At 33.8% G+C, this 14,133-nt stretch overlaps 1 protein-coding gene across 5 annotated transcripts in view; it reads right to left on the bottom strand.

The window, feature by feature from the left end:
* Positions 1-1,156: 1,156 nt before the first annotated feature.
* Positions 1,157-14,133, bottom strand: part of STXBP5 (syntaxin binding protein 5) — a 158,121-nt gene continuing 145,144 nt past the window's right edge. For all 5 annotated transcript variants that reach the window (XM_027551781.1, XM_027551780.1, XM_027551782.1 and 2 more), the window contains 3 exons: positions 12,835-12,946; positions 8,685-8,905; positions 1,157-6,628 (listed from right to left, as the gene is read on the bottom strand). In XM_027551781.1, coding sequence (XP_027407582.1) covers positions 6,587-6,628; positions 8,685-8,905; positions 12,835-12,946 — 375 coding nt within the window. In that variant the 3' untranslated portion in view covers positions 1,157-6,586. The remainder of the gene's footprint in view (positions 6,629-8,684; positions 8,906-12,834; positions 12,947-14,133) is intronic.

Below are 14,133 nucleotides of genomic sequence, written 5' to 3'. Positions count from 1 at the left end.
GTCTCTTTACTTTTCAAAATTTTATCACTTTATGCCTGTATTTTCTGGAAAAAATACTATTTCTTTGGATTACATAGAGGATCACTACCAAATGATCTACATCACTTTATAATAACTTAGATATTTCGTCTGTGCCATATCTAATAATTTTCTGGATGAAAAGTATCAATCGTAAAAATTAACCTTTGCAAAGTCTGCACCTTTCCATTGTTACACCATACTGAAAACTCTTCTTAAAGGCTCAGATAATACGATAAGACATGACTGCCACCATGTGGGCAGTAAGATGATACAGATTTCAAAATCAAATAAACCTTCAATTTAATAAGAGAATGACCATATTCTTTATTCTGAAAATGCAATGAAAACAATGATAAGAATAGTCAGTCCTCTGTGAGCTCCACGTTCTATATCCATCAATGTGATGTTCATTTTTGGTACAAGTAGGTGGGACACTGACAAAATTAACTAGCAAAATGCCATTACAGAAATTATCTAGTCTCACTACCTCGTGTGTTCCACAGGCCCACAGCATGTTATTACTTGGAAGCTTGTCGGAGATGCAAAGTCACGCCCCACCTTAGAAACTTGGAATCCAAATCTGAATTTTGACAAGATGCTGAGGACTGTCCTACATGCTCAAGGTCAAATGCTTTCATCTGCAGCTGGACCCTCGCCCTTACCTGTACTTCCCACCCAACGAAGGGGCGGGTAACCTTCACCAAAAAGTTCAGACAGTTAAGAAAAGTATTGCTTGTTTTACTTGAATTATCTGATTAACTTGACTTTTCCTTTGCAGATGTAGAAATCTACTTCATTATTTGCTGAGGTTAAACTACTGGATTAATTCCACAATTTAGAGAAAACATTAAAACGAATTTTTCAGAAAAAAAGGGCTTATTTAGTTTTCAGAGAGATTAGAGTATTTTATTTTGCCCAATCAGAGCCCTTCAGCATAAAGAGACATTCATATACATACATATGAACATTTCCCAGAAACATTAATTTATAATACATTTTTTAAAATACCAGCTTAACGGTATTTATTTACAAAAATATTTCATTACCTACTTTTAAACCTTTTGCTGTGATGACAGTTTGTAAAGTACAGGAATGCAAAATAACTACAAAGTTTAACACATTTTTCTGTGTTTGCAATAGTGCTTTTTTTTTTTTTTAATGAAACAGTACACAGAGATGGGTTTTTTAATCATATTGAAAATGCATATTCCAGCAATCACCTTTGAGATAGTTACTGGACTGAGCAAGATTTAAAAAAAAAAAAGTAAGTGCAGCAACTGAAAACTATCTGCATGTACATTTCAAGGTGGACACTAGCTCGAGCTCTGTATCAAGCATGCTCGCCCCTGAGTGGACAGTGTTAGCAAAACTGAATCTTGCTCTTTTTAACATTGTTTTTGGTGTTGCATTTACAATGAACCAATAGTATAAGTAGGAAGCAAGATGTTTTTCCAGTTCTATCATGTTAAGCAGAGGTCACACCTAAGGATCACAGTACCATTTATTTACAAAAAAAATTAAAAATTTAAAACATGATTTACCCTTTTTGCATTACTGTCTATTGGTATGTTGAATCTGTTTCCAATTCCTTACATTGTCTTCAGTGGAAGCAAAATTTAAACAACACAAAACACACTGCATAAAAAAAACCCCAAAACTCCCAAATAAATAGGATTCCATTGTCATTAGCCTATATCCATTTTAAATGCCCAAGCCAAACAACCTACAATAAATTAATACTGATTTATTTACATCACATACACTATAAATTTTTAATTTAACCTATAAGCCTCATTGTGAAATACTGGCAAAACTGACATTCATGATTTTTCTGATGTAAAGAGTGCAATAAAAAGCGCAATTTCACATAGTCCTGGACTACTGCACTCCATTTGTAAATGAGTGTGTCTAGTAATTTAAGACTGTATTCGAAACTGAAGAAAGCAATGTTATAAGCTTGACAACTGGGAAGTTATTAAAACCATTTAATTCAGCTGAGAAAGGTAAGCAAAAGTTTTCCCTTTAATTTTGTTGTTGTTACCACTATTTTCTGTCCACAGAACCTTTAAAACTTCTGTGGTATAGTAAGATCATTAATATTCACAGGAAAAATAATTCCCATAGCACTTTACAAGAAATTGATCAGTGATGAAAAGTATAATTAAAAAAAACTGTGAACAGTATCTTCACATTCATTTTCAAATGAAAAAAAATAACTTATGGGCATAAATTTCAACTCAAGAAAACAAACACCCTGAAAGGGAAAAGAACAAAAAGAAGACACTTAAAGATAGAGAAATGCTCTTTTTCAAAGTAAATACAGATTAAAAAGTCTAGGAATATTGATCAAGTATCAAACTGATAAGGAACAAATTCTATAAACTACAAAATAAAAACCTTCATTGACAAAAATACATAAACTCTGTTTTCATTTTTGGAAATTTATTTTTAAAAAAGGTAGAAGAAAATATCTGGAAAACTAAACATATATATATATATATATATATATTTTAAAACAATAGTTAAGGTAGGCATCCAACAGCAAGCTGCAGGTATTGAGAAAGACCTTGTAATTATTGTTGTGGGCATTTTCCCCAAAATAAAATTAATATTTGAAAATGCTCAATAGAGGGTTTCTTTTAACCATAGGAATGGTATCTTTCCTGTCATGTGTGAAGACTTTTGAATGATGTATGCTTCTTTAAAATTAATTGTATCTCGATATGAGATACCAGTATTTCTTATTATAAGCGTAAAACATAACTTTTTGTATGGATAATATACATACTTTTTAAGTACTTCGACTTAAACTTAACAAGTTCACCATTTTTAAAATTAAAGAATACATTTATAAAAATTCCATTTTAAAACTAAAAGTATATTCTCTAGCAGTATGTATAAATATAACATGTTACTGTATGATCTTAAAACAAATCTGAAAGTGTTGCAATAATTTAAGACCTAGAACACTGAAACAAACAGCATATGATTTTACTATTTTTTATCCTTGAAAACTATATAAAACCCTATTGAAGGTTTTAAAACTATGATCAGTTTAATTGTTTAAACTAGCAGCATATTCATGATTTTGGTATGTTTTATACATATGTGTCACTTGATTTGAATGGAGAAATGTGAATTCAATGACAATAAAAAGTCTTCTTTACCTAAAAAAGTGCAGAAAAAATTCAAGTTTAAAGTTCAGTGCTCTTTATTTTGCAAAAACAAACAAAATCCCAAAAGTTAAAATGTAAAATAAATCTCTGCCACACAAAATTTACCTTTGGATATAGCTTTTCTAATGTCACGTGAGAAAATGCCTTAAGCAAAACATATATGGAATACAGAACTCAGGGTGAAACTTTGAAGTCCATGGTGTCTTTCGCCTATTTTTCCTTTCCTCAGTTGTTTTCCCACCACTCCTGTAATCAAAAACTATGTAACACTTTCAGACTTGTTTAAAACAGATATCTACACAAAATAACTTCAGAGAAACCTACAATTAAAAAGTTCTAAGGAAAAGAGATATGTCTTTCTTTAAAGTTCTGTACTTAAATTGTCATCTACTACACATAATAACAGACCATTAGCAGCATTTTTTCACATCCATAAGAAAATCAAATAAGAAGTTAGCAATAGCTAACCATAAGAAGTTAGCAATAGCTCAGTTATATCTATAACCATTTTTGGAAACAGTACAATTGAAATGCAAACCAAGGGAATTAAGATGATGCAAAACTTCAAATGATGTAATATACAGAAGTTATCAGAAAGTTTCAAATAATCTTCTAAAGCAAATACATATGGATTTTGGTTTGAAAAGTGAAATGAACCAGATATGTGGTACATATATGGAAACCACTTCCTATTGACAGACTGCTAGTCAATGAATACTTCAATGATTTTAGAGTCAAGGACAAAGGCAACAAAAAATAATGTTTGAAGATATGGAGGAAGCACATAAAAATCTTTCATTTTTCTAATATTTTCTATTTTGACTTTTTTTTTTTGGTTTGTTTTCCTGAAATCTTGGCTTGCTGGTGACTATAACTTTTTGTGTTAGAAAAAAAATAGAGATGTTACCTCTCAAATTACAATAAATTCCCTGGGTTAGTTATTACTGCAGACTGTCTCTTATCTACAGACTGAATCAAGTATAACTCTGAGAAGCTTATTTCCTATTTTCAAAAATACTTCAAGCTTTCTAATCCTACGTGAGTTTCTAGTTTGCTGTGCATAATTTGTAGATTAATTTAAAAATGAAATAAAATAACTCGAAATATTGATTCAAGGTTTTCTTATAAAATCCACCTCAGGTAAATGTATTTACTTCTCTATTTGAAAATAATTACAAGATTGGTTCATTTTATATACAACAGGAAAAATGACAGTTGATATAAAAATTAAGTTGATATACAATTAACACAAAACAACATAGCAAATCAAATAATTGGAGCTAATATGCCCTTACACATGAATGGGGAACCAACCATTCATGTATATTACTTTACTTAGTGCTTCTCAACTTCAAATCCATTAACTACTGATTTTACTGATGACACGAAACTGTACCTTTAAAAAATGGCCTTTGAAAACTTCCTGTGACATATCATGGAACAGTGGGTTTATTAGATAATATATGATACAAATTAAGCAATTTGTAAACTGCTACATGTTCATTATAAAGCTGGCATTAACTAAACAGAAATGTTACTCATAGGTCTTCCTACAAATTCAAAAACTTTTGAAAATGACTGTATTTTAAAAATATTTCTTTTGGCTTGATCAATCATCTCTATCACATATATTCAATCTCTCCCTAATGACAAAGTAAATTTTAATGTAAACTTTCATATCCCGTAGTGCACGTCATAAAATGTAAACATAAGAGCTTTATCAATGAAAACAGTAAAGAGGAAAAACACAAAACAGACTTGTGAAATTAACATGTTCTATATAAACCTTTAATGATTGTATGGAATAGAAAAACAACCATCATGTTTGCTATCAATTTGTGCTCTGATTATTTCTTAATGACAAAAGAAAATGGTTTTAAACTATTTTTTTGTAGAAGAAAATATTTTAAATTTCATTAAGTATAATGCTTATAGATTATTCATCCTTTGTCGCTTTCAGAACGATCGGTAATAATCTCGGATGAGCCTGCAGAATGAGCTCACCTACTTCCGGGTCTATCCCATTATCTCTCTTCTGTCTGTGTGTGCTGTTTTACTACCAGTCACTTACTGTCCACTGATGGTCTCATTTGCTTTATACTCCAGTACAGAAATAATTTAGTGACCAAAATGCACGTATTTTCCTTTTCGGTTTTTCAAAACCTTGAAAGGACACGTACAGATTTATAGTATATTTCTACAGAAAATACTTTGTAGGTCAGACTAGACTCTTAGATAATTATTGACAATGGATGCTTTTGAGTTTTTCCATGCGACGGCATGTGCACTAAGAGTTAATTGCCTCATCACCTGAGTGTACTGGAACTGTTAGCAAATGAAGGGCGCTTTTTTTTATTTTTAAAGGGAGCTGAACATTTTACTGAAATAATGAAACATTTTTTAAAGCAATTTTAATCAAACAATGCAAAGGTACATTGGGTTAAACATTTTATAAAAATTCAAGCAAAATTAAAAACTTAGCTGATTTCAACATCTCCACAAATTTAACCAGTAAGTATTTTGGTCAAATCCACCTTTAGCTGAATTAATGAGCACAATGACAAGAGACATTGAAGTATTCTCCTCAGCACAATGGAGGTTTTCCTCACTTTCCACACTGCACAGTCACTACATGGAAACTCCCAGAATGATGAGCAGTTCAGTCATGCTCTACACTTTTCTTTTCAATGAAAAGTGATGTATCGCCTTGTTTTGCTTTTGACAAAATATGGACTAAACACAAGTATACAATAACAAGAATCCAAGGGTAGCCCATACACAAGTCAACTATGTGTATGTTTTTATTATTTAAAGCCCACCATTCAGCTTATCTGTCTAAAGATATGGTAACAAACAGTTTGTTGTTTTTTTTTTTCACTAATGATACTGATGACCAGTCAGCTGAAGGGAGGGAAAGTCCAAGACAGCAGTTTATACTTCAGTCAATGATACAAACATAACTGTTTCAGCTTCGAGACTTCTGACTTACTGCTTCTCCCTCAAAGAGGTCAAACACTGATGGAAACAGGACAGCACGGAATCTGTTGGCATATGAAAGTTTAATACAGGAATGATCCAGGAATAGTCCCTGCCACGTCTCCTCGAATCTCTCTGTTTCTTCATTTGTAACAAGTGACCACCATGCTAATTCCCAGACTGTCAGCTCATAGCTGGCCCGCACCATCTACTCCTCCTTGAGTGTGTGTGAGCACGCCTCAGTTAAAGCCACACGACTGAGGTAAGACAGGGCGTGATTGTGCTAGGAAAGAGCAGTATCCAGTGACAAACATCCCTTTCTTGTTAACTTTCTAAAGTGAAATCAATAACATAAAAAAGGAAAATTCTTTTTCCTTCTGGCTGATGTTGAACTTTAGCTGGGTTTCTGGTTATCAGAACTGGTACCACTTCTTATCTTTGTATTTCAACATCATCTAAAGGGGAGAAAATAAGAAAAAAACATGTTTAAAAAATGTTTAAGAATAACAACAGAATAACAGAATAACAACATTTATAAACTGGTTTCTATAGTTTTCTAAAACATTAAAATTATTCTGAAGCATTCTACAGTTTTTAATATTCAGTATTCATACTGAACGCAAGAAATAAGAACTGTTCTGTTTCAAGGAAAAAAAGACTATAACTATGAAGAACGAGCATAGAAGGTCCTCACATTTCTTAAAAGACATGATATAAGTAAGTTTTAGCTCAGTGCATTCTTTGGTGACATAAGCTAATAACTTAAAAAATAAGTAACTTTCAGTTCTCTTAACTGAATTAAAAATAAAGCTTAAAGAACCTGGAGAAGGCAAGGCCGAGACTAGTACTGCTGCCGTCTACAGTTTGCTGAGCCGCTGTCTCTGAGCCATGCATGTTCCCTGCATGGATTCACTTGATCCTCACAACAACTCTATGTGCTGGGCATCGTTAGTCTCCCTGTTTTACAAATGAAGAAACTGAGGCTTAAAGAGGTTAGCCAAGATAACACAGTGGTGAAACTGGGATTTGAACTCATGTAGTCTAATCTAAAAACCCATGATTTAATCAACTCAATGTACTGTCTTTTTTATACTCTCAAATATGGCTGAGGAACATTTGGTAGAAGGGAAAAGCTAACAGCTAGGGATTGAGCTCTTGGCTAAATATTTAGACTGTAGATACATTCTGAGGCTGACTGAAATGTTACATGCCTTAGAGATCATAGTCAGGTTCATTGTTATGTGAACATAAGTCTTGACTTAGATTTGAAGGCATGGTGGGCTGCCGTCTATGGGGTCGCACAGAGTCGGACACGACTGAAGTGACTTAGCAGCAGCAGCAGCCTTTTTCTGAGATGTGTGGCCCTCATACAAGGACTCACAAAAATCTCTTTGAAAACCTGGAAAAATCTCTTAGCTCAAGTTACCTCTTTCATACATGCTAGCTGTCAACATTATTGAGCAAGCTAGAGATGGCTTTTGACCTAAAGTTTAAAGAAGAGCTATTACTGACAGACTGGGTACTCAAATGTAAAAACAACCTTAATACAGTGTCTTCAGGTAATAAAAGCAAAATGTCTTTGAGGGCTAGGCTAGGAACTAAATGTGAGAAGTAGCCCAGTATGAAGTATCAGGGAGTGGCAGACCTGTCAAAATGAGAAACATGTACTCCATTCCACCTGCTGCTGTTGCTAAGTCACCTCAGTCGTGTCCTACTCTGTGCGACCCCAGAGACTGCAGCCCCCCAGGCTCCCCTGTCCCTAGGATTCTCCAGGCAAGAGTATTGGAGTGGGTTGCCAGTTCCTTCTCCAATGCATGAAAGTGAAAGTGAAGTCGCTCAGTCGTGCCGGACTCTTAGCGACCCCATGGACTGCAGCCTACCAGGCTCCTCTGCCCGTGAGATTTTCCAGGCAAGAGTACTGGAGTGGGTTGCCATTGCCTTCTCTGCCATTCCACCTAACAGACTTCAGTTTTTCAAGGGTGTTACTCTGGCTAACAAAGTGTATTTGTAGGAGGGCCAATTAGGGCTCCCTTACTTCATAGTCTCTGTTTCTAACCTCCACCACAGCTTCCTCGTTCATCATGAATTCACTGCAAAAATGCACATTACTCCTCTGCATGAATTGGTCTACAGACACATTTAGTATCATTTCGCTGGATTAAATCTACCTAAAGAATCAAGAGATAAATTATTTTCTTTTCTAGCAGAAGTTAGTAGTACAATCTGAGGAATTTAGGAAAATTAACTTTGTTTTTATTGATTTTGTTTAAAAAAAAAAGCCTGAAGGGGGAGCAGGTTCCTTCAAAATTAATAAACTTCAGTTAAGAGATCAAAGGCTACTTAGAGTCTTGTAATGGTTCCCTCTAGTGGCAAAATTTAGGAATCTGCAACCATACTGAGGATATGAGAAGAAAATTTGTGTGTCAAAATACAACAGATATAAAAATACAATAATTTTCATACTTGCTTTATCTAGGCTTTTTGCCTTAGGTATCTGTTTGACAGACATACCTCGTGAGCATGTTTAGAGAATGAGTCTGCACTGGATAACATAGCTGCAGTCCTTTCTTCCAGGTCGCTAAGTTTCTGCCCTCTCTCGTCCAGTGCCAGCCGGGCTCGTGCGAGTTCACCAACAACGCCAGATGCCGCTCCTTTCACGCCTTCAATGCCACCAGGGCCAGGGATGTGCTGAGCAAGGCTCCTTGAAGCCTTTCCTGAGGACGATTCTCCAACTGAATGATTTGACACATGAAAGAGTAACCCAGAAAATGAAAACTTTAATTAATGTAAAATTCTATCTTCTGATAGCATTAAAACACACTTGACTGACAATATAATTGAAGTATTTTTATATATTACTTTGTAACTATTATGTATTTTATTATGATTGTTTTAGCAATTAACTTTTAGATACTTTTCAAGTATATAGAAATACAACATATATTAATAAATATTTCATTCTAGTTCATATAGTAGAACTTGAGCAAAAAAGTGACAATTATTTGTTGGAATGGATGATGGGTACACTGATACCACTTTAATAACAGTAAAAAAATCACTCTTAAGTGTCCAAAAATTAAAGATATTTAAATTCAAAGACACAGATTTAAATATACGTATTTGTTTTATTCACTCTGTACTTTCCTCACACTTGAAATACTATGCTTCGGCTTAGAAGAAAAATGTAGAATTTATTCAGTATTTCTTTTCAGTCTCCAAAAGTTGTATGTAACCACATTCCTTTCTTTCTATCCATTTATCTTGTTGCTTACCAAATAGATCACGTTTGTCTTCAACAGATCTCAGGAATTTATTGCTTCCTTTTTCTTTGCAACCTAGACCCTCATGACCTAACAACCTAATGCCTGCAAGTCTTCAAAATTCTGTTAAAAACTGATGTCAGATTCCCTCTTACTTTAGTATACATTTCCTTCTTTAGAAATGTAATTCATACCATAAAATTTACTCCTAAACAATTCAGTAACTTGAAGTTTATTCAGAAGGCTGTACAACTACTAATTCTCAAGCATTTTTATCACTCAAAAACAAAACACCCAAACAATTACATGATTATTAGCAGTGATTTTCCATTTCCTCCTCGTCTCAGTCCTTGGCAATCAATAATCCCCTCTGTCTCCATAAATTTTCCTATTCTGAACATTTCATACAAATGATTCACACACTTCTTTCACTTAATGTCAAGATTCAATCATATGGTAGCATGTGGCAGTACTTCATCCTTTTTAATAATCGAGTAATATTCTATTGTATGGATATGGATATATAACATTTTGTTTATCTATTCATCAGTTGATGGGCATTTGAGTTGTTGCCAATTTTTGGCTGTTATGAATAATGCTGCTATGAATATCTGTACGTTTTTGTGTGAACACATGTTTTCAATTCTCTTGGGTGTACACTTAGTCATGGAATTGTTGGGTCACGTAACTTCATGTTTAACTTCTTGAGAAATTGCTGGAGTTTTCCAAAGAGGTTACACTATTTTATATTTCCACCAGCAACTTGTAAGGGTTCCAATTTCTCCATATTCTTGAGAAGATCATCTTTTTGAATACAGCCATCCTAGTAAATGTGAAGTGGTATTTCATGGTGGTTTTCATTTGCATTTCTCTAACGACAAAAGATATTGAGCATCTTTGCATGTGTTTATTGGCAATTTGTATGTTTTCTTTGGAGAAAAGTCTATTCAAACCCTTTGCCCATTTAAAATTGGACTATTTGGCTTTTTATTGTTGAGTAAGAATAAAAAAATTTTAAGAATTTTTTTTAACACTCTGGCTATTAGACTCAATAGATATCATTATGTTTTCTTACTTCTAATTTTAGAACTCAATTTATTGTTTTCTTTGGTTGGTTTTGATTTAGGTGTCATATCTGAGAAACCATTGTGTAATCTAAGGTTGCAAAGATTTATACTTAGGTTTTCTTCTAAGAGTTTTATAGTTTTAGCTCTTACATTGAGGTCTTTGATCCATTTTGAGTTATTAATCTTTGTGTATGGTATGAGTTGGATTCTCTTGCATGTGGATATCCACTGTCCCAACACCATCTGTTAAAAGACCACTCTTTCACCATTGGAGTTTCTTGGCGTCCATGTAGAAAATCACCTGACCACACATGTATGGGCTTGTTTCTGGACATTCAATTCTTTTCCATTGGTCTATGTATCCATTCTAATGCCTGTACCACACTATCTTGATCGATCCCCGATGTGTAACAACACTGGAAATCAAAATGTGACTCAGATCTTTTTTCTTTACAAAAAAAAGTGTGTGTGTGTGGCTATTTTGAATCCTTTCCATTTCCATATGAATCTTAGAAGCAGCTTATTTCTTTCTTCAAAAAACCGGCTTGGACTTTGACAGGGATTGTGTTGAATATATAGATCAATATGGGGAGTACTGCCGTCTCAGCAACATTAAATTTTCCAATCCATGAACGCAGATATTAATCCATTTATGTCTTAATTTCTTTAAATGATGTTTGAATTTTTTAGCATATTTTTTAGTGTATGTTCTAGTATTTCATCTTTTTGATAAAGGAAACTCCTTTCTTAATTTTTGTTTTGTCCATTGCTAGTGTATAGAAATGCAATTGACTCTTTATATGGACCTTGTATCCTAAAATCTTGTTGAACATGTTTATTGCCTAGAATGTGTTTTATTTTTTAATTAAAATTTTATTTTGGCTGCACAGTGCAGCTTGCAGGATCTTATTCCCCAAGCAGGGATTGAGCCCCGGGCCACAGCAGTGGAAGCGCTGAGTCCTAACCACCAGTAGTGAACCACTGTGTGTGTGGTTTCCTGAAGATTTTCTACAGGCAGGGCTGTCATCTGCAAAGAGAGACAGTTTGATTCCTTCCATTCCAACTGCATGCCAGCTATAGTCTTTTTGCCTAATTGCCCTGGTTAAAGACTCTAGTACAGTGTTAAACAGAAAAGGAGAGAACTTTTGAATTCCCAAATAAAATTTAGAGTAAGTTACAAAGTTTGGGGCAGCGAGTTGATAAGGGCTTCATTAAATGTTTATTTGTGTATATGCTCACATCAGTTTTACTCTTAAGCTATGGCTTAAGTCCTTAAGCTTGGTCCTTGGGGTCCTTTCAAAGAGGAAGCGTTATTTATCAGGGTTGCCACCTTAGCCAATTCTGGGAGCCTACCTGGCTGGTCTTAACACAGTTCAGAACTGCAGCTTGCTGCTTTAGATTAGCGAAGTACTCCAGGGCAAAAGTGGCCTCAGGCTGCAATACTTACCACCTTTCCCCATGTGTATTTTCTTCATTATGTCGTTAGCTCATTGATGTTTATAAAAATTGAATTTTGTACAGCTTTATCAATTAATTTTGGTAAGAATGTTATTCTAAATAATCAGTCCCCCATGACTTGAAGAGCAGTCATTTTTTAAATGAATTACAACTGACCAATCCTCATTACCCAGATGACTGACCAATCATTAGGATAAATTTTTAAAATGAAACTGTACTACACTCTTACTTGCTAATATTTAGTCTTACAGTTTTTCTAGTAAACTAAACAGAAAAGGAAAATTTTAGAATATTCTAGTAAAAAACAAAGAATAAAAGAAAATAAAAATTCAAGAATAGCTAATAGCTCCTATTTGAAAGAAAGGTGAAACATTCATCAATTTACTAGTTCATTCAAGGACCAGTTTCCAATTTGTGCCAATTCTATGGAAGATAGTACATGAACTAGACTTTACATTTTAAATAAGCTTCTAAGTGCAATGAGAGTAGTTCCGGAGGTTTTGTAAGATAAAATAAATGTTTATGTAAAAACTTTTTCGAAGTTAAGGTTATCAACTAAAGTCTATTACAGAATTAAAATAATAATAAAGATCATATTTAACGAAAGTTAGAAAATATTTTCAAATTACTCACTTAAAGTTTATTCCTTTTTAGCCTGAAGCCATGCTGATTTTGATTTGCTGAGTAAACTATTCCCCTGATTTGAGTTAGAATATGGCAGAAAACAATTTTATGCATTTTGCTAAAAGATGGATCCATCAATTGTCGTGACAGAGAGGAAAAAGGTGAACATAAATTTATACACGTAATAAAAATTTACATGGCTTGAATGTTTGTTTTATAGATATATTATCCAAATTAAATAAATCAACTTACATAGTTCTTCTCTATCAAGAGATTGTGCACCACCTCCAAACAAGCCTTTAAAGAATCCCCTGTTTGGTGCTTCAGGTGTTTCTACAGGAGTGAAGAGTTCACCCAACATTTCCTTTAAAATCAAAACAGATTGTAATTGTTAAAGTTTCAGGGACACTAAACTATAATCACAAAACCAGCCCTGTAAACTCTTTAACTAAAACTTATAACATCAGCTGTTGAGGTTCACAATTAATGAGCACATTTCAAATGATCAGATCTAGAACAGTCTGATTTGGTCAAACAGTAAATTAAGATTAATTTGATTAAGAGTAACTTGTTGTTTGCTACTTTGGCTAGATTACTTTCTTCACATTTTAAACAAAGATGATTTAAGCTTAAACTGTAAGGAGATTCCAATATTTATGATAAAATATTCATATAACTATAACTTATTATCAAGAATTGGTAACTGTATTAATAACTAGGTCTTCTTACATTAGAAATAAGAAAATATATTAGCAAATGGAAGTCTAGTGTAATGATAGCTGAGTCAGAAAATCAGTAGTTTAGAAAGACACATCTTTTTTCATAAACATATGCTGGGAACAGAATTATGCCAACATACACCTGGAATTCCAGAAATCTGGCTGAGAGGTGGAAAGGCTTCTTTCTATACTGTCAGATTTTCCTGAAATTTTTGTCAATATTCTTCAGAGCACAGAAACGGTAAAGGTAAGTCAGCAGACAAGAAAAACTGCTGCCATTTTACTGACTTTGTAGATGAGACATAAAGAGAGAAGAGAAGTTTCTATAAAAGAAGGATGGTAGCAATATTATTTACAAGGCAACTCTGGGAACCTTTAAAAGCAAAATAAAAGTATAGTGAGGCTTGGGACTGCATTTCTGCCCAGTAAAGAGAAGTAGCTATGATGGAAATGACAAGTACACGATTGGTTCCAGGTAGTTCTGTCTGATATTACATTATAGTTGGAGCTAAAAATATGTACTTTTTAGAGTTTCTTTCTTAGGGCTGGGCTAAGCAAGTTAATAAAGGATGTCCCAAGATTTTACTTTTAGACATATCCATATTTCTTTTTTTCATTTTTTGGTTGCACCTTTTGTTTTGTGGGATTTTAATTCCCTGACCAGAGATTGAGGCCAGGCCCTCAGCTATAATGAGAGCATGGAGTCTTAACCACTGACTGCCAGGGAATTCACAGGTACACCCGTATTAATGTTGTCTCCCCAACCAGATTATAAATGAAAGGAGATAATGTTAACAATATACAACACAGAGTTTCATTTATAAGGCTGAAG

Source organism: Bos indicus x Bos taurus, chromosome 9 (genome assembly GCF_003369695.1).
Source record: "Bos indicus x Bos taurus breed Angus x Brahman F1 hybrid chromosome 9, Bos_hybrid_MaternalHap_v2.0, whole genome shotgun sequence".
In the NCBI taxonomy this organism is placed as follows: Eukaryota; Metazoa; Chordata; class Mammalia; order Artiodactyla; family Bovidae; genus Bos; species Bos indicus x Bos taurus.
Note: the sequence above shows the minus strand (reverse complement) of the source record. Positions and strands in the feature narration are given on the sequence as shown.